At 53.0% G+C, this 21447-nt stretch overlaps 1 protein-coding gene across 1 annotated transcript in view; it reads right to left on the minus strand.

Annotated features, from left to right (window-relative positions):
* The window catches only part of GSG1L (GSG1 like), a 255208-nt gene extending 246905 nt beyond the window's left edge, over positions 1–8303 (minus strand). The window contains exon 1 of the mRNA XM_018041086.1: positions 7942–8303. Within this exon, the coding sequence (XP_017896575.1) occupies positions 7942–8284 (343 nt within the window). The 5' untranslated portion in view covers positions 8285–8303. The remainder of the gene's footprint in view (positions 1–7941) is intronic.

Raw genomic sequence — 21447 nt, forward strand, 5'->3', positions numbered from 1 at the left:
CCACACATATTCACCGAATCCTCACTCAAAGCCAGTATTATGTAAAACGCACCAAGTCTTGCCCCCGTGAAGACAGCAACCGAGCAAGGAAGAGACATAATAACGATAAATGAAAACAGAAATAGAGTCACAGAGGTAGAAAACAAACATGATTATCAAGGGGGGAAGGGGGAGAGATAAATTTAGAGGTTGGGATGGACATATGCATGTGTGCGTGCTAAGTTGCTTCAGTCATGTCCAACTCTGTGTGACCCCATGGACTGTAGCCCGCCAGGCTCCTCTGTCCATGGGATTCTCCGGGCAAGAATACTGGAGTGGGTTGCCATTTCCTTCTCCAGGGGATCTTCCCGACCCAGGGATTGAACTCCTGTCTCTTATCTCTTACATCTCCTGCAGTGGCAGGCAGGTTCTTTACCACTAGCGCCACCTGGGAAGCCCTGGATGGACATATACACACTACTATATATAAAGCAGGTAACTAACAAGGGCCTACTGTATAGCACGGGCAAGCCTACTCGATACTCTGTAATGGCCTATATGGGAAAAGAATTTTAAAAAGAGGGGAGATATGTACATGTGTAACTGATTCACTTCGCCATACACCTGAAACTAACACAACAGTGTAAATCAACTGTACTCCAATGAAATTTTTTGAAAGAAAGGAAGGACGGAGATAAATGAGTGATAGGCAGTGGGTAAGACAATGATTAGAGTGATGCGGGAATAAATGGGGGAGGTGTTTGGAGGTCGTGAGGTCACTGATATAGACCACATGGTCTGGGAAGGTGGTCTGGGACCATGTCCACTGAGAAGAGGACATCTGAGCAGAGCCCTGCCTAAGAAGGGAGGAACCCTGGCAGGTACCTGGAAAAGAGTTCCCACATTAAAGGAGCAGCAAGTGCCAAGGCCCTGAGGCAGGAGGGCCTTGGCCTGTTGGAGGACCAGCAAGGAGGCTGGTGTGGCCAGGGCAGAGCAATTTTGGGGAGAGATGGTTAAAGGCACAAGGGGCAAATTTCAAAGGGCCCACAGGGCTTGGAGGATGCCTGGCTGTAACCAAGTGAGACAGGATGCACGGGAGGGCCCTGCGCAGAGGAGGGACTCAGATTTAACAGGATTCCTGTGGCTGCCGGATGGAGAACAGACAGGGGGTGGGGACCAAGGGCAGGAGCCCAGGGAGGGGTGACTGCCCTAGTCTAGGGGAGAGATGCCCAGGGCAGAGCTGGTCAGGACATGGTCAGGTGGGGGCTGGAGTCTAAATGAAGAGCAGGCAGGATTTGCCCATGGATGAGACGTGGGATGTGAGAACATGAGGCACCAAGGAGGACCCCAAGGCTTGGGGCCTGGGTGGATGGGGGAGAGCGGATGGTGGTGGGTGGAGGGGGTGGTGGACCACAGGAAGAGGCAACTGCCGCCCCCACAGGAACCTGGGCCCAGTGCTGATGGACCTGCCAAGTTTTTGAGAAAAGCCATCAATCTGGTTGTTTCTGTGAAGTGTCTCAATTTTCAAACACTGGCAACTTATTCAAAGATGCTGAAAACACTGCAGGGCCAAGAAAACAGATGGACAGGGTCTTCCCTGGTGGTCCAGCAGTTAAGGCTCCGCACTTCTACTGCAAGGGGCGAGAGTTCGATCCCTGGTTGGGGATCTAAGATCCAGCATGCCATGCAACCAAAAATACATAAATAAACCAAATATACCTATTTTTTAAAAAATGGACAGTTTGAAGGTGACCCAGGGGCCACACGTCCACAGCCTCTAACCCAAGGTCAGATGACCACAAGTTCCATTAGTGAGTGATTGCTGTATACCAGCCAAGCATCTGTGTTATCCACCTGAACTCCAAGGACACAATCGTGAGGCAGATATCATCATCCTCTTGTCCCAGCCAAGGAAACTGAGGCCCAGAGAGGGCAAGCCCCTGCCAGAGGTCACACAGCATATGAGTGGTGGCTTAGGGGCTGGAGCCTGGACAGTGCAACCACAAGGCCTGTGGTCACAGGGTGCTCTGCCGCCTCCATCATGCAGACAAAAAAACAAAATGAAACATTCGTTTTACACACAAGGAGAGACAAGGCCAGAGAGTGTGTGACTTGTTTAAAGTCCCTCTGCAAGCTGGCACTGGAGGCTGGACTCGAACCCAGGACTCAGGACCACTGGCACAGTGCTCTTCCCAACAAGGCCTCTGGGAGGCGCCGGGGGAGCCTGTATTAACTGGGGTGGGGGAGATGGGGCACAGCATGGCACAGCAGACAAGGGCCAGGCTCTGGGGCCTCCTGCATATCTCAGCTCTGCCACCTGGAAACTGTGTGGCCTTGAACCAATCACTTTCCCTCTCTGTGCCTCAGTTTCCTCACTGGGCATAACCATGGTACCTACTTCACAGGGTTCTTATGGGAACCAAAGGAAGTAACACATGGGGGGCCCAAGCCACCCCCTTCAAAGTCCAGCTCTTCACCCATCAGCTGCTCCTGGCCTGTGTAATACTACACTGATGTATTCCCAAGCACTGGAAGCTCCAGGTTGGGGACATCACAGGCCTCCTTATACTTGTGAAAATAGAACAGCATAATGTAAGGGGCAGACAGAAGGGCTGAGGTTTCTGCAGAAATGAAGGGGAAGCAAGAAGGCATAGCGTAGCAGGGGGCTTCTCCTCCCCAGCAAGGGTCCCACCCCATGCTCACTGGTGAGCATAATGAGGGGCAGGTGGAGCAGAAACCTCAGCAGAAGGGGAGGGGTCCCCGGCCAGCCCCCTGATTCACTGCAGCATAAGAAGACACTTGGAGCCTGGCGGAGAACTGCACCCAGAAAACAACAGTTATAACAACCGAAATCCATCCCACAAAAGGTGATGGAACCCCACTACATGCCAGCACTGGGGACCAGTGTGGAGAACCCAGATAAACCCAAGCCCCACCTGCACAGAGCCCATGGACCACACATGAAACAAACAAGGAAGACTAAACAAAGGTCGATGGTGGCGAGCGGCTAGAAATCAACAGGAAAAGTGTGGGGAGATCAATGTTGAATCAGGTGTGGGAGAGAGCTGATTTCAAGAAGCTTTGGGAAACAGGAGTTTCCCTGGTGCTCCAGTGGCTAAATCCATGCTCCCAAAGCAGAGCACCCAGGCTTGATTCCTGGTCAGGGAACTAGATCCCACATGCATGTGTGCTTAGTAACTCAGTTGTGTCTGACTCTTTGCAACCCCACAGACTATAGCCTGCCAGGCTCCTCTGTCCACAGGATTCTCCAGGCAAGAATACTGGAGTGGGCTGCGATGCCCTCCTCCAGGGGATCTTCCCGGCCCAGGGATCGAACCCGTGTCTCTTATGTCTCCTGCGTTGGCAGGCAGGCTGTTTACCACTAGCGCCACCTGGCAAGCCCAGATCCCACATGCCACAATTGAAAGATCCAACATGCTGCAACAGTGCAGCCAAATTAATAAATTTTTTTTTTAAAAATTGCTGAAACAGTCTTTGTGGCCATCTGCTGGAAGAGCCTTCCAGGCAGAAGGGAGGACCAGTGCAAAGGCCCTGAGGCTGCGTTTGTCTGGTGTTGGGGGCCAGTGCAGCAGAAGTCAGGGACCAGTGTGGGAAGGAGAGGACCCAGAGAGCTGGGGGAGGCTGAGGGCCACCCTCATGCGGGGCCTCAAGCTTCGGGGACCATGTGGCTTTGACTCTAAGTGAGAAGGGGACTGTCAGAGGGGCCTGTGCAAAGGAGGGACAGGATCCGATGATTACTCAGTTGCAGAGTGGACAGGGACGGGCAGGGATGGGGGCAATCATGGAACAGGTGCAGAAGTCCACAGGAGAGACACACAATACGGCTCAGACAAGGGGCAGCACAGAAGTGACCAGGCATCCCACACCCAACAGGTGCCCAGCACATCCCTTCACTATTTCACTGAATCCTTACTCCTTGAGCAGCTGCTAGTTGCTCTGATCCCCATAAACCCCATTCTACAGGCCAGTAAACTGAGGCCCTTGCCCAAACCACAGGGCTATAAAGAGGCATCGTGAGGCATCCATCCTTCCTGGACCTTGTCCACCCGTGACAGTAGACAGAATGGGTCTACAGTCAGGACACCAACCATCCTGCTTCTCCTTCCCCTGACTCAGCTCTCCCTTCTCGCCGGCCACCCCAGTCCCACTTCCCTCCAGACACCCTCACAAGCCCCCCTAGACCTGGCCACCCCATCAATCCTCCGGAGTCACCCTTCTCCTGAGGCTCAAACACACACTCCCCGAGCCAAGTCAAACATTACCTGCGCTCCCGTCAGTGCAGCCTCCTTCCTGCCACCCCCTCCCGCCCACTGCCAGATCCCTCATCACTCTTCCAGGCCTTTCTCTGCCGCCCCTCCCACCCCAAGGGCCGCGTCTGCACCCATCCGCGCCTTCCGAGCATCTCAGCCAGAAGATAAATCCAATTTGCGTGAAGGGGTTGGGGTAATTCTGTGTCGAGGCCATGCTTCCGTGTCTGCCTGTTGAAGGAGGCTGATGCTCCTTAGAGGAAAGAGAAAAGCGTCCTTTGTGCCGGGTCTGGGGAGATTGTGTCTGTTCAGGACAGGCTGCAGTTTTCTTTGTGAACCCTGTAGATTTTTTTTTTTTAGTGTGGGAAAAGGGGCTTATTAGATTTCCCTGTGGCTGCCCAGAGTGGGGAGAGGTTTTTACCCTGAGCACAGAAAGAAATTACCGAACAGGCGTTTGAGAGGAAGGAACATTTAACAGCTGCCTCTCATGGAGAGGTTAGGATTTCGTGGTTGGTGTTTGCACTGGAGTGAACATAAAATCCAGAGAAAGGAAGAAAACCTTTGCTGTAGTTTCATGGTGGGAGGGAAGGAAGTTGGTTGGCCATGTTCTGCGTGGAGAGTAGGATTTTGTTCCTGGGGGGTGGGCGGGAGGGGTGTGTTAGGGTGTTTTTTTCCCCCTCTCTAAGTAGAAAGAAATTTTAAAATGGTCGCAGAACCCAGAAGGAAGGTTGTCATAGCAACAAAAGTTTGAGGCCAGGTACCTCCTGACACCCTTTCAGTACCACAGCGGTGGAGGGGTAGAATCTGGGCACCATAGGATCTGCTGGGAAAATCATCCAAGTTTGGCTCAGACTTCCCAAATTTCTCACCAACCAACAGTGACAGGCTGATAACTATTTTCCAAGCTCCCAGGGAGGAAAATTGTGATTTTCTGGGAGGGGCGATCGCTAACCAACAGTGATTAAGAGGAAAGAGAAAAACTGTGGGTTTGTTTTATTTACCCAACAAACTAACCATTCACGTTTTTACTAAGAAAGGACTGCCAGTGAGGGTCTTATGCTGAGCCCTCTCTGAAACTGCCCCTTGCTCCGACCCCCAACTGCACGGTTCTCTTTGATCACTTCATCTGGATTCCTTTCTGCCCCAGGAAGACAACTCAGGCCCCCTCATCAGGTATGAGGCCAGACAAGAACCTCTCTTAACTTCAAACTCCTCATCTGAAAAATGGGCACCATAGAAGTGCCTGACGCGCAAGGGTGTTCAACAAGATTTCGCAGGTGAGATGTTTTCACAATGCCTGGTACACATCAAGGGCTCAATAATTGTGAGCTAGTATTGTTTTCAATTTTTTTAATTAACATTCCTTAAAGCTTAAAGAATTTAAACATCCTGTGTGGGGCTATGCATATACATATTGCTGATTCACTTTGTTGTACAGCAGAAACTAACACACTGTAAAGCAACTATACTCCAATCAAAAAATCCTTAACATCTTGTGTCAAGCCCTGAATGAGCCGCACGGATAAGCTACAGGGAAATAACAGCAACAGTTCGGGGCGTGACCTTCAGGAAGAGGCCTGGAGGGACCTCCAACAATTGAGAGGCTAAGCTGGCCAGTGAAGACCCTGGTACTTCATGGAGCAGAGACGGGACCACGCCACCGCCAGGCACAGTGTTGGATCTGAGTGTGTACACAAAGGAAGGAGCAGGTGGTCTGAGAGTTTCCATGAGGAAAAACGTGGTGAGAGGCAGAGGTGAAGCGTGGGGAGGGACTTCTACCCCCAAAAGGGTGCAGATCCTTTCCAGGATAAGGCATTCCAGGGCCTCTGTGGGAGAGGACTAGGATGAGTGGAAAGCAGGGAATTTTAGCCAAGATGTCTTTTAAGGTTAATTTATTATTATTATTATTACATCCCAGAGTAAAATACTCATGTCCTGAGTGCACGCCAGAAGTAAGTCTGATGGGGTGAAACTGGTCAGGGCATGACCCTATTCAGATGGTCTTTGGCAAGCAGCCAGTATCAAGCAAGTGGTGCCATAAAAGTTCAGTGGGCCACCCCCAGAGGCGAGACAGAGCAGGCAGCACCCCAGGAAACCTCCAGTCCATGGTCCCGAGGCCTCATGCAACATTTATCCTGCAAATAGGTACTGAAGACCTTCTATGCACTAGACAATACCCAGAGACTGGGCATGGCAATGAACAAGATGGCTAGGGCCCTGCCCTCATAGAGTGCCAGCTTATGGGGACCGGGGACAAGAAGCTGGTGGCTGAAGGCATGCCCCCAGAAAACTTCAGATTGTGCCACGTGTGATGGGGGAGATAAAAGTGGCAATGAGCTATCAATACAAAGATGGGAAGACTCTGCCTCCAGAGGGGGACAGGGAGGTCTTCTCTGCAGGGGACCCTGCCAGGAAGTCCCCCTGGAGCAGAGGAGGAGCCAGCCAGGGAAGACATGGGAAAGGGCATTCCCTGCAGGGACTGCAGCCTCCCTGGGTTTATTTCACACCTTCTTCCCTCTGTCCTTTCAACCAGTCAGGCCAAAGCCTAACTCAGGGCAAACTGGAGGTTTGTGGCCCACTCGTGTCTCCGTGTGACTGCACACATAGCCCACGTTGACATCTGAGAGCTAAGCCACAGATGGAGAGTTTTAACCTTGGGGAGAGAGGTCAATTCACTCAAGAGGGTCCCCTCACCTGAACTTGGAGCAACATCCTCTCCAGCATCCGGGAGGTTCCGGGTGGTGTGGATCAGCGTCCCCAGCATGGGGCCCCGGGGGCCTGCCCTGGCCTTGCTGCCTGCCTCCGGGACCCTTATTCCCCTCGGGGACCCTTATTCCAGCCCTGGCCGCCTCCTGCGGGTACAGGCAAGGGTGCGAGGCCACGCGCGCAGTTGGATCTGTCTTCTGAAAAGTCACCCCCTTCCCCCACAAACCTCACCCCCCCCCGCCCCCCGCCTCAATTTTGATCGGATCCTCCCCGGGCTGTCCAGCTTTCCCGCCTGCCTTCTCTGCCTCCCGCCTGATCTTCTCCCCGGGCGGGGGGCCTGACGCGAAGCGCTCCTTGCCCCTTGCAGGGAACCAACCGGACTGCCCCCACTGCTCACTCCCCAAACCAGGGCTGGGAGCCGATGAGCGCGGGTTGGAAATGGGGTGCGGGGAAGAATGACCCCCTGGGCTCCGGGCTCTGTGGATCTGCGGTGGGAGGGGGCAGCTGATAGCAACAGTCCCTGCAGCAACACCCCCACCACCCCGGGAGGGACGGGGGCAGCCAGAGCCCCGCGAAGGGAAAGCGGGGAAGGGGCGAGCGTGAAGATGAGTTCTGGCGCGGAAAGGAACGCGCGCCCCGCCGACCGGCAGCCGGGGCGGGTGGCCGGGAGACGCGCCTCCCCAAGGCGCGGCGACGTCCCCCGCCCCCCACTAAAGGCGCCTGGCGCTCGGAAGGGGCAGGAGCTCCTCTTGAACCTTGAAACGGTGGAGAGTCCCGAAAGCACAGCATCATACAGACACCACCACCACACCATCCGGCAACCTGCCCGCCGCGCTCCCCGCGCCCGAACGCTGGGCCGGCCGAGCCTGCGGAGCGCGGGGCACGGCGTCCTAGCGGCGGCGCGGGGCCCCCAGCCCCGGCGCGAGGAGGGAGCGCGCAGCCCTGGGGGAGCCGGGAGCCGAGCCCCGGGGCGCCGCCGCTCACTCACCGAGCCCGCCGAGCTCCTCCTCGCACGAGTACCAGATGCCGGTGTGGAAATTCCTGAAGAGGAAGCGGTCGTCTCCAGTCTCCCAGCTGTAGAGCGCGCCGCCAGGGGGGCCGTTCCCGGCGGCGGGGGCGGCGGGGACGGCGGGGGCGGCGGTGCCGTTGGCCGTGGCGTTGGCGCCCGAGTTGGGGCAGTTGGCGCTCCCGCCCTGGCCGCAGCCCGGCTTGGGCACCCGCTGCGTGCCCTGGCACCAGTGCGTGGTGAGGAAGGCGGTGGTGGCGAAGAGCAGCGCCAGCAGGTTCAGGGCCACGGCCAGGAGCGCTCGGCCGCGGCGGCTCGTCTTCATGCCGCCCGCGCCGCCGGGACCGCGCCGCCGGGGAGCTCCGCGCGCGAAGTTGGCAGCCGGCGCCCCGCGTCAGCGGCCGCTGCCCGCCGCGCCCCGGGGCTCGGGCGCCTGCGATGGGCGGCGGCGGACGCGGCGCGGGCCCATGACCCGCCCCCCTACCCCGGGGGTGGGGGCGCGGCGCGCGGGGGGCGCGCGGGGAAACGCGGGGGGCGGGCGGCGGAGCGGCTCCGGCGCGCCCGGAGCCCGGAGCGCGAGTGCACCTCGGCGAGGAGCCGCGGGCGCCTGGCAGCGGCCACGGCGCAGGGACGCGCGCCCCTCCGTGGGGAGACACCTGCAGGCGGCCGGAGACGCTGTTCTGGCTCCCGCCCTCACGGGGAGAGGGGGCGCCCCTCGCCGGGCGCGGGCGGAGCGGGGCCCGGCAGAGAAGGGGCGGCGTGGAGACACCCGCACCCGAGTGAAGGGTCTGAAAAGCAAGAGTGCCAGAGAGGCGCTCTCGGAGAGAGAGGGAGGTGAAGCCACAAAACCAGCCGGGAGGGGTCATCTCGCGCAGGAACCGAAGAAGTCCCGCCCTCTAGAGAGAAGAGCAAGCCTGCTGGGGTCCCCACGAAGAACAGGGGCCCGCAGCACCCTCGCCCCAAGAGGGAACCCCAGGAAGGATCCCCAAAGAGTTTGAGCTGCAGAGTTTTGGGTTTCACACACCAAGGAAGCTGCTGGACCCACTGGGACGGATGCTTCATTACTGATTCTGGAGTTACAGGACCTATCAGGAGGGTTACCTCACCAGGGCACTAGCCTGAAGGGCTTATGCTTCCCCTGGGGGTCTCTCTCCCATGGAGATTTGGGTTGTATGAACCAACAGGACAGGGTCGCCCAGCAGAATGAAGCCTCCCTATCAAGGCATGGAACTGCCAGGAATGAACCACACAAGGTGCGCAGGTGTTAGATACAGAAATGGAGCTTCCCCTCGCAGGCCATCCCCACCCAGCCCAGATCCTTAGCAGTATGACCCAAGGAGATACCATGCCAGACAGGAACCTGTTGCAGTTATCAGACAGGGGTGCCCCCACAGAGGCTGCCAACGCAGAATCTTCAAGTTTGGGGATGGACAGAAAGGTCAAGAATACTGACTTTGGAGGTCAGGCAACCCTGGGGCTTGACCACCTGTGGGCTCTGAACCAGTTACCAAACCTCTCTACTTCCCTATCTATTTTATAAAGGGGGGGAGGAGGAACAGGGAGGAATACTGGGCTGTTGTGATGAGATTGTGCCTGCAGAAAGCACTTGGCATATAGTAGGTGCTCAGTAAATGCTGCCCAGTATTACTAACGCGCTCCCAGGTGGCGCTAGTGGTAAAGAACTCGCCTGCCAATGAAGACACAGGTTCAGTCCCTAGGTGGGGAAGATGCCCTGGAGGAGGGCATGGCAACCCACTCCAGTATTCTTGCCTGGAGAATCCCCGTGGACAGAGAAACCTGGTGGGCTACAGTCCTTGGGGTCACAAAGAGTTGGACATGACTGAGGCAGCTTAGCACACATTATTGTTAACATCTGAACCAAGATCATCAGATCAAATTTGCACAGACCTTCTCAGGATCTCTTGTGCAAGGTGGGATGGCTGACTGTGAGCACTCCTTCTGCACCCCTGCTCTCAGATAACCACATTCCCAGAACCCTGGCCACACTGGACAGCACACGGTGCCCAGACGCCCGGGATGTGCAACAGTGAGGTGCATGCTGCTTGCAAGAGCTCATTTGAATTCCTCCCAAGCTGAGAACGGCTCTCACAAGCCCCAGCTCGTGGAGTGGCAGGACTTGCAGAATTCAAGGTTAACGGATTATGAATTGCCTCACTCTGGTGAGTGAGCCCCTGCTCCCTGGAAGCTGCTGCTACTCTGCCTGGGGGTAGGTGAGAGTAATTGTGGGCAACGTTCCTGGCAGGAACCCTGTTTGAAGGATGGCCAAGGGTCCCCAGACTTGTTTATTAGATCCCTTTTCTGGCCTTAGGCAAGGCGTTCCCAACTATTTTGAGAAGGAGGACTTCCATTCAATAATGGTGGCATTGAGAATATTGGTCGACAGAGAAAATAAATCATGGCCAAGCAGCTAAAAGGAATTCAGTAGCGCTTTTAAATGGCTGTACATTATTCATCAGAGGAGCATCTGTACACATTTGAAAATCAATTCCTTGGATGTTGGCTTGAGACAGTGGCATGTGCATATGTGCAGGACTCAGGGACCTAGAGCCTGGGAACCCTGTCGCGGTTGTCCAAAGCAAGGAGAGCCCAGGGGACATATGTCTCCGAGACCACACTCTCTTAAGATACACCTAGAGAAAGCACAGAGGGGTCTGATATTTCCGTCTAAGATATTCTTCCGTTATCCTTGGATACAGCACCAAGGAGAAAAAAGCATGATGGCATTAATGAGTACGTTGGAGAGTCAGCAGGCGTCATGAGCTTGGGAGAACAACAAGGCAGGGAGGTGCAGAGGTGAGGGTAGCAGGTTGTGGCTTTAAATCAGGGCTGCAAGGAGATCTCAAGGGAAGGTGACATGGGAGCAAAAGTTTGAAGGAAGGTGGGAGCTGGCTGTGGAGACATCCCAGGAAAAGAGGTTCCAGGAAGAAGGAGCAGCCAGTGCAAAGGCCCTGGGGTAGGGGATAACTGAGAGAGCAGTATGGTCGGAGCTGAGGGGGCAGGGGAAGAGTAGAGAGGAAACAGCGGGGGGTGGACAGGTCATGGTACGTGGAATCTGTTACAAGGACTCCAGCATTTACCCTGAGTTGGGAGGGAGCCTGGGGAGGTTCTGAGCAGGGGAGAGATGTCTGCTCAGAGTATAACAGGACCACTCAGGATGCTGGATTAAGAAGGAAGAATTCCCTGGTGCCCTAGTGGTTACAACTCTGTGCACCCAACACAGAGTGGAGCAAGGGTTCAATCCTTGGTTGAGGAACTAAGATCCTGAAATGCCCTGCCATGTGACCAAAAATAAATAAATAAATTACGGGAATAAAAGAGGTCAAGAAAGGAGCAGCTGGGGGCTAGTGAGTGATAACGGGCAAGTAAGGCCAGTGGCCCAGACCATGCAGTGACGATAGGGCTCTGCATCTATTTCAATTTTAGAAGCAGATCCTGGGACTTCCCTGGTGGTCCAGTGGTTAAGACTTCACCTTCCAGGGCAGAGGGTGTGGGTTCAGTCCTTGTAGCCAAATCCCACATGCCTTGTAGCCAAAATAAAAAACGCTATAAAACAGAAACAATATTGTAACAAATTTAATAAAGAATTTTAAAATGGTCCACATCCGAAAAAAAAGCAGTTCCACTAGGATCTGAGATGGGATGTATAAGATGCCTTCAAGGTGTTTGGCGGGAGGTCCTGGGAGCTGAGTTGGAAACGCTGGGGGCAGGAGTAGCTCCACAGTTCTCACTGATTTTGTCCCAGGCCTTGCACTCAAAGTAGTCTGGGGGCTTCCTGGGTGGCACGGTGGTAAAGAATCTGCCTGCCAACGCAGGAGATGCAAGAGACACAGGTTAGATCCCTGCGTCAGGAAAATCTCCTAGAGTAGGAAATGGCAACCCATTCCAGTATTCTTGCTTGAAAAATTCCATGGACAGAGGACCCTGGCAGGCTAGAGTCCATAGGGTCACAAAGTCAGATATGACTGAGCAACGCGCACGCGCGCGCGCGCGCGCGCACACACACACACACACACGCTTGCACTCAAAATGAAGATGGAACAAGTGGATAGAGTCTGTGCCACTGGAGGGAGCCGCTGCTTGGGTGTACACACCCTTCCTTAAATAAAACCAAACTCAAGAGCAAGCACCTTGGATAGGATTTATCCTCAAATAGGGATGCAGTTGGAATTACCCTGGGAATGGACAGGTGTTAAAGAAAAATTATTCATGACACTTGATAAGGCAGTAAAGCAGCCTTTATTCAGGGACCGCTGCAAAAGGAGTTCTGCCCCAGGAGAGAAATGAAGCTCAACTCTGAATACAAGAACAATAGAGGATTTAGAGCCAAGGAGGGTGGGGGTCAGCAGATGGAGGAAACCTGAAGGCTGGAAGGATTCTGGCTAAAGTGACTCGACAAAATTCCTGCTAAAGAAGACTAAGAGCTCCAGAGCGGGGAATGAGGGGCTTGATCAGGTTTCGAGGATGAGGGATTCTTGCTAAACTAAGCCAGTAGGATTCTTGCTAAAACTGATGTAGGCAGGCCAAGGACAGGACCCAAGGTCAGGGCCTATAGCTGAGAAGAGAGCTCAGAGGAGCCTGATTCAGGTGGCGGAGAAGAGGCTTTGTCTGGGTGTGGTGGGGGTGGAGCTTGTTTACAAGGCCAGAAATGTAGGCCCATACCCCTGTCCCCTCCTCTTTATTTTTTTATTTGGCTGCACATGGCTTCTTCCATCTTCATTGTGGCATGCAGGATTATTTTTGGTTGCGGCATGAGAACTCTTAGTTGCGGCATCTAGTTCCCAGATCACGGATGGAACCCAGGCCCCCTGCATTGGGAGCATGGAGTCTTAGCCCCTGGACCACCAGGGAAGTCCCCTGTTCTCTCCTCTTTAGACAGAGTCAAGGACTCTGTCTCCCAGGACCACCAACCAGGGACTGGACCCAGCCCAGGGCAGTGAAAGCACCGAGTCCTAAGCAGTGGTTGTTGTTGTTCAATTGTGTACGACTCTCTGTGACCCCACGGACTACAGCCCGCCAGGCTCCTCTGTCAATGGGATTTCCCAGGCAAGCACCCTGGAGTGGGTTGCCACTGGACAGCCAGGCAATTCCCCAGTGCCTCTGCCGGCCCCAGGACAGAGTCTACATGCCCAAGTTTGCCTTTGCAGGTCCTAGGCAGCTGGGCCTGCCTGGCCCACGTCACTCTGAGCCCTCTGGGCTCAGACGGGCCCCCAGGCCCCCCCTACCTCCCTCCCTCCGCCCGGATGGCCTTGCTGTGCTTATCCTGTGTGTTCCTCCAAGTGTGGTCACACATCGCTCCACACGCGGCAGAGCCTTCCCTGGCCCCGCAACCCACCATCTGGCCCTTGTCACCGCTCCTCCAAGGTGTGATGTCTGTGTTCACACTCCTCTCCCCAACAGGCCCTGGATGGGAGCGGTGTCCCTCAAGGTGACCCCCACCAGCAGCCTGCAGGCCAGGTTTGGCCCACGAGCTTCTTTTGTTTGGCCTGGATGAAATTGGCCTCCACAGGGTGTTAAATTTTCATGAGTGGCCAACATTCAGTAATCATGATTTCACATAAAAAATCTAGGCTTCCAGCTTCTTTTGCAAGATCAAATTACCTGCTGACACCGGGCCTGCATTTTTGCCTGGAAACTATTGGCAAATGTCCCCACAGAGGAAGTCCCCAGGGGCCACAGGCCCACTAGGTGCTTCCATCTTAGGGATACCTGTGGGGGGCATTCAAATTTGAGAACCTGGAGTCAAGGCTCCAGACATTTTGGATAACACCCATCTATGGTGCTAAAAGTTAGGTGATGGTTACTGTCAGGAGGAGGCATAGTGGCTAGGAGAGGCCCTGGGGTGGAGGGAGGGGGGCGGGGGAGGGTTGGGGGAGCAGAAGGTAGGGAGGGAGGCTGAGGATTGGTTTATGCAAACTCATCAAAGCCCTACAGTTGGGAATTGTGCCTTTTTTTATATTCAACAAAATTTACCAGAAAAATCGTTGCTATTAATAATGAAATTCATACTTTTCAGGAAACGTGAATATGCTTTGAAGGGACATGACCCAAATGCATCTCGCTTTCCACTTGGAGTCAGCTGCTGCAGGGATTCTCAGCAGCTTCTGGACCTCCTCAGTCACTTCCTGTTTTCTAAGCCTTCAAAATAAAGCTTGAGGAACCAGCGCATCCCCGGCCTCCAGGACCTCCTCATGATAGCAAGGGATTAGCCAATTTCCAATTACCGGTGAGGTTTTTTTAAACATAGACTCCCAAGGTATCTAAGCCTAATACACGCTTTACTCCCTGCTTAAGATGCTTCTCCAGGGCTTCTGTGAAAGCCGGCCTGGCGCTGCTGGTGTGTTTATGAGGCTGCCTGCTGCTCAGGGCCGGTGTTCCCAGGGGCAGGAGGGACCCTGGTGCTCAGGACAACCCAAGAAGTCCCAGGGGGTGGGTTCTCTGGAGGAGAAAGGAACCCACTTCATTAGCCAGTGACGAACTGGAGTTTCTTTGAAATTGTCTTAGCTCTTCCAACAACTATTCAAGAGGAGTTTGTCAGGCCCTGGCTCTGTGTCAGGCTTTTGGCAAACTGGACCAACCAGCTCTGTGCCCTCATGGGGCTTATAGTCCAGAAAAGAAGGTCATCATGAACAAGGAAGCCACTCATCAGTTCAATAATTGCAGATGGGGAATCAGGACGCAAGAGGAAGCAACCAGGGGCCTCGCTGAGGAGGGACGGTTGAGAACATGTTCCCGATTGAGGGTGGAAGGTATAAATTTTAATCCCCACTCTGCCACATCTGGGCTGCCCCTGCCTCTCAGAGCCTCAACTTTCTCATTTGTAGATAGGCTGGGGCAGAGGACAACAGGTGCTGAGTGTCCTCACCATGGGAGGAGGCTACCACCTCCGGGCACTCTCAACCTTCAAGGGGCTAGTCATCTCCACTTGACAGGCGGGGAAACTGAGGAAGCAGAGGAGAGAGAAGAAGCTTGGAGTGCAAGGGATGGGAGAGAGCTCCCATGCCACAGCCTGGAACATCAACCAGGAGCTTAGATCCTACCCCAGCAGTGATGAAGACTCACTGATGACTGTGGAGCCAGGAGCATGACACACTCAGGGCTGTGTTTCTAGAAGGTCATCCCAGGGACTGGCAGGGTGAGTGGCTGGGAGGTGAGGAGTCCTGCAGATGTGTCAGAGGCTCATACTGTGCTCCACACCTGCTCTGGCGATGAGATGGGAGACCAGACTAGTTACCTGGCCGAATTCACAGAGAACAAGGCCAGGACACACATGCACTGTAGGGGCATCTGTTCAAAGGCGTGCTACGAACCCAGAGCCGTAGGGTGACCAGCAAGTCGGCCACGGCTCTGGCGTCCAGGGCAGGAGGGAAGAGAGTCAGGCCTGGAGAGAAGAGGGAGAAGGGCAGGAGGACCTCACACTGGTCCCAGCCATCAGCTGTGGCCTCCTCTGGATGACCAGCCAGGGAGGATCTCAGGGGACAGAGCATGAATGAGCAGGAGAAGGAGTCTGGGGACATTTATTTAGGACCAAGGGCATGTCAGGCACTTTGGTCAAAGGGATATCACTGAACCCTTTTGGAATTCTTACTTTTTTTTTTTTTTTTTGGCCCTGCCGACATGGCATGTGGGATCTTAGTTTCCCAAGCAGGGATGGTGAAAGTGCAGTCTTAACCACAGGACTGCCAGGGAACTCCTGAACTCTTATGGGAGTCTTGATCTCAGCTAGAGAAACTAAGGCTCAAGAAGTAGCAGGACAGAGGCTGGAGTCCAGGGCCTGACACTGTTGTCTTCAGGTGAAATCAGGGGTCCTGGTAAAAGCCCCACAGCCCACTGACTGTGCTTAGCACTCAGTGGGATTTTTCCAGGTCTTCAAGAGCTGCAGCTGGTTTGTCTCACCCCTATATTGAGGAGGGACAACAAGGAAGGTTGGGGAGAAAACACGTTTTGAAGTGTCTCCTGGAACCAGCCCTGCTTGGGTAGTTTGTGCGACCATTTGTTTTTTAAATCCAAGTTGTTTTTTGCTTCCCTCTTCTGCCCCCTAGAGGATACAAGTGGGAATGCCAGCTTTGCTTCCCCTAACCAGGAAGAAAGCCCCCTTTCTCCCCATCCACCCACCAAGAAGCTAAAATTGCCACAACACCTGACCGAGACACCCTGGAAATCGATTTAGTGACTAAGAGCGGAGGTCTCCAACTGGGTGTAAATATTTATAAGTCACATAAGGATGCACAAATATATTACAAGCAGTACATTATAGATTACAAACATATTAAAGCATACATAAAACTAGAGGGGACTTCCCTGATGGCCCAGTGGCTAAGTCTCCACGCTCCCAAGGCAGCGAGCCTGGGTTCAATTCCTGGTCAGGGAACTAGATCCCACATGTTGCAACTACGGGTTTACATGCTGCAACTAATGTTCTTGCATGCCTCAATGAAGTTTTAAGATCCTGCATGCTGCCACTAAGACCAGTCAAATAAGTGCACAGTCAAATAAATGAAATTAAAATAAATATTTTAAAAACTAAAACGTTTTAAAGGGGGAACATAAAGAGTAAATAGCCACTGCATTGAAATATTTTTATTTACTAATAGTATAGCAGAACTTTCGGCCTTCATTAAACATTCTTAATAATATACTTTTACAGCGAGCAATGCAATAGCATATGCTTTTTACAGTTTTTTGAAAAGCATGGGTTAACACTGTGCTGTCATGATTCAGAGGTCTGGTTCTATGTGGTTATTTCCATACTTGATTTGATTGGCTGTTAGAGCTGAAAACAGGACTTTAATTTGGATTTATACAAAGATTTCTAAATCCAAATGAAAGAAGCACTTTATGGGCTGTGCTTTCTAAATATCAACATTCATATTTAGTCGCATTCTCAAAATAGGGAGCCATTTTTGGTGAAATCTGGATAATCTACTTCCATCTTCCTAGATAACCAGCGCTAAGTCCTGCAAACAAATCGGAAGATTAGTATTCATGTATTTTTAACAAATGGGATTCAAAACTCCCTGAAAGTTTTCTTTTGGGAAGCTTTTTTTGAAATTGATTGGAATCTTCTGTTTGCAAGTTCTTAAAGTATGCAGACTTGGAGAATTTCTAAGGGAAACATACTTTGCTTTGGGGCAATAAAAGCTCATAACAATGGAAACACTTCTGAACATCTGCTTTCAAAATGCTCTTTCCAAAAATGTAAAAAAAATCAGTTACATTCTCTCACATTGTTTAAAAATTACCTTCCTCTTGGAGGCGCAGACGAGGTACTTTGTTTCCGGGGTGAAACAAATAGTCAACAGTCACGCGTCACCCTAGAAGAGGTCAGCGAATGTGGGCTCTTGTTTTGTTGTTTTTTTGTTTTTTCCGCAAAAGAAACACGTGAATCTCACTTCCAGGCTTAGCAGCTGCTTGAAGTCACACTCAGGATCCCACCTCATCTCGTAACCGAGTATCACTGAAGTCTTCTATGCAAAGGTCTTGTTCTTAGCAGTAATAATATAAATCATAAACACTGTATAGAGAACACCAACCCTGTGTCAGGCGGTGTGTAAGCAGGCTCAGGGGCTTCCCTGGTGGCTCAGTGGGGAAGAATCCACCTGCCAGTGCAGAAGATACAGGTTTGATCCCTGGGTCGGGAAGATCCCCTGGAGGAGGAAATGGCAACCCACTCCAGTATTCTTGCCTGGGAAATCCCATGGACAGAGGAGCCTGGCGGGCTACAGTCCATGGGGTCATAAAGATTCAGACACAACTTAGTGACTCAACAGCTACAAATCATTTGGCAATTATGTTTTTCAATAGAAGCGATGCTCTAATGCACATTTGTTAACATAGTTCTGATCGACACAGGCCCCAACTTCTTTTTTTTAATTTGTAAACTCATCCCCTGGGTTTACTTGTGCCACACATTGGAGGGAAGTGTGTAATTTAGGGCTGGCTTGATCCATTCAAAGGGCACTCACTGAAAAACCAAGGGAAAGTCTGGCTTCAGGTGTGGCTTGATCTAGCAGCTGAAAGATGTCAAGAACTTGGGTTGTCTCCAGCCTTTTGGTTTACCTTCCACAGTGTTAGCTTCATCTCTCCAATCTACGGCTCCACATGGAAGTCTCCCAGAAGCTCCAGGCCAACAAAATTGCTTTCTTGATTCTTGATCTCACATTCTCAAACCTCACCAGCTCTTCCTTAGATGGTGAGGGAGTTTCTCTTTCTCAGAAGCCCCAGCAAATGGTTCCTGATGTCTCACTGTAGACAAGGCAAATGGGAGGCTCCAAGTGACTTAAGACAGGACCCACCCCTGGAGCTGTGTCTGGGGTCAGTCCCTGCCCAGACATCACGACGGAGACAGAAAGAGAGGTGGCCAGAACAGTTATCTACTGCTGCATAAAAAACTAGCAACACTCGGCAGCAATTACTGTTTTTCATGATTTTATGGGCTGGAATCTAGACAGCTACATTTCTCTCTCCTGGCACCGTTCATGGGCTACACCATTCTGACGGCTCGACCGGGGCTGTAAAATCATTGGTGAGCTCACTTGCACACCTGGAAATCTGTACTGTGCTGCTCAGCGTGCCCCATTCTCCTCATGAGCCCTCCCCTCCAGTCAGCTGGACAGGTCCCCTGTTTTCCGTGGCTTCTTGGGGTCTTAGAAGGCACAGGTGGAAGCTGCAAGGCCTCCCAAGCTCTGCCCTGCGCACTCACATGGAGTCACTTCCATGTATTCTGTTGGTCTCAGAATCTCTGCCCAGATCTAAAGGGAGGGCACCCCGCCTCTTAATGGGAGGGGTGAATTGCAAAGAGCTGGTAGGTATGCAAACAATCCCCACAGTTAATTAGGGCAGATACAAGAGAATGAATTCTGGGCATCAAAATGGCCAAGGACCACCACGAGAGGGCAGGGAGTAGGGGGCTGCTTCTGCCCAGGCGTGCCCTGGCGATCGCAGCAGGCAACGCCCCCGGAGACAGCGTTTGTGTCAGTCACAGGCATGGCCCTGGGACCTACACCCAGGGATAATCTTTGAGATCAGGACAGAAGGGGCTGGGATTACATGTCTCCCTCACTAAATTGAGTCATGAAACTTTTATTAAGGGATATAGTCTGTCAATGTCAAGAAAACAAGGCAATTCTGGGCAGACCCATTAAGAGCAAATCCTTCTCCAGTTTCGCCGTCGCTGGTCCAGATGGAATTATGAAGTGACAGGGCGATGCCAGGAGGGGAGCGTTCCTTGCAGCAGGGGCTGTGAGTCCGCTAATCGCATGCAAAGTGCTTTCCCGGGCCCTTGAGAATGCGGGCACAACAGCCACATCCAGTTTTCCCAGTTTCCTTCCCAGAAGGGCTGCCTCTTTCACAGACACGAGTGACAGCTCCTTCCATCGGACACAGGAGTGTGTGCCCAGCCACTGCTCTGTCAGCCAAGAAGGAGGGTCACGTGTGGCCTTATCCATCCAGGAACCTGAACAGCCCCTCCTGACCCCTCTGACTGAAGGCATCAGGGCCCCAGCCCTCCCAGCCAGAGAGATCCTCTGGGCCCCTCCCCAGTCCACCCAGGGAATGGGGCCACGCAGGGCCCCCACGTGGAAGACTATGAGGTCACCCATACCCAGATTCGGGCTTCCCTGATGGCTCAGCAGTGAAAAAAAAAAAAATTCTGCCTGCAATGCCGGAGACCCAGGTTGGATCCCTGGGTTGGAAAGATCCGCTGGAGAAAGGCATGGCAACCCACTCTCGTACTCTTCCCTAGAGAATCTCACGGACAGAGGAGCCCGGCAGGCTGCAGACCATGAAGCCACATGGAGTCGGACACGACTGAAGCGCCTGAGCAGCAGGAGCACCCAGACTGGTCATCCCATAGCTCTGTGTTGCTGTCCAAGCAACTTAGCCCCTCTGAGCCTGAAGATGGGTGCAACAAGATCCCTTAGCCTGTGGGAAACTCCCGGCATGACTTTTTTTTAAAATATGTATTTATTATTTTGGCTGCGCTGGGTGTTTAGTACTTCACGGGCCTTTCTCTAGTTGCGGGGAGTGGGAAGGGGCCTACCCTCCAGCTGTACTATGCAGGCCTCTCATTGACATGGCCTTTCTTATGGCAGAGCACAGGCCCCAGGGCACGTGGGCTTCAGTAGTTGCAGCTCCAGGGCTCGAGAGCACAGGCTCAGTAGTTGTGGCACACAGACTAGGCTGCCCGAGGCATGTGGGATCCTCTCAGACCAGGGATGGAACCCGTGCCCCCTGCATTCCTGCATTGGCAGGCGGATTTTTTACCACTGAGCCACCAGGGGAGCCCCTGACTTTTTTTTTTTAATGTGAGCCAAGGTTTTAAATCAGGAGATTGCATACAAACAATTGTGTTCTCCAGCTTCTTAAAAACAGTCTAAACCACTCGGCAGCACTGGGCCTATATTCCAGGCAACAGGACTGGCTGGAAGGTAAGTAACTGCTTTAGATTGGAGAGTGTCCCAATTTGCCACAGTCCCCACCACTCCTTATTGGATCACATCAGCTCTACTTTGCTCATTTTTATCCCTGGCCTAAACCCAGCAGGCACTAGAGTTTGCCACCACTGGGTTAGAGTTTTAATTCCACTGTCCCCAGAGCTGGGCTTCCCAGGTGGCGCTAGTGGTAAAGAACCCACCTGCCAATTCAGGACACATAAGAGATATGGGTTTGATCCCTGGGTCAAGAAGATTCCCTGGAGGCAACCCACTTCAGTATTCTTGCCTGGAGAATCCCATGGACAGAGGAGCCTGGCAGGCTACAGTCCATGGGGTTGCAAAGAGTCAGACATGACCGAAGTGACTTAGAACGCAAGCACGTCCTCAGAGCTCCAGCAGGTCTTTATCCCAGGATCCACTGTCACTAAGCACATGGCTCAACATCTGACCTTTGCAGAGAGCAGTCGTGGCCTCCCTCTGCGTCCTCCATTGCTCCAGCCACCAGGGTACTGACCGGCACTGAGGACCTGAGAACCACCTCCCTAGCCAGGCAATTGAGTGCCCTGATGAGCCCTCAGATGTCCTGACTCTTCCCTGTGGCTGAAGATACTGGGGTGAGGCCTCTGCTTTAGGCAGCTCACAGGGCCCCAGAATCCAAGTCCATTTTCGTCCTCTGGGCACTCAGTCTGCAAACGGTTTCATCTCTGTCTCTGGGCTCTTTGACTGGAGCACCAGCTGCCACGTCTGCTATTCCCTGAATCCTTCAACAAATCCCCATTGATCATCCGCCACAGGGAGCAGAGACCCTTGGCCCACAGGCCAAACACGGCCCTCCACCTGCTGCCTTCTGCCCATGAGCAAAGAAGGGTTTTTACATTTTTCAATGGTCAAAACAAAATCAAAATAAGAATCCTATTTTGTGACACATGGAACTCATGAAATGCAAATTTCAGTGTCCTCAAATAATGTTGTATTGGAACATAGCTATTCATTTCCATATTATCTGTGACTGCCTTCAGGATCCAGGGCGGAGCTG

This window comes from Capra hircus, chromosome 25, assembly GCF_001704415.2.
Source record: "Capra hircus breed San Clemente chromosome 25, ASM170441v1, whole genome shotgun sequence".
Taxonomy (NCBI): Eukaryota; Metazoa; Chordata; class Mammalia; order Artiodactyla; family Bovidae; genus Capra; species Capra hircus.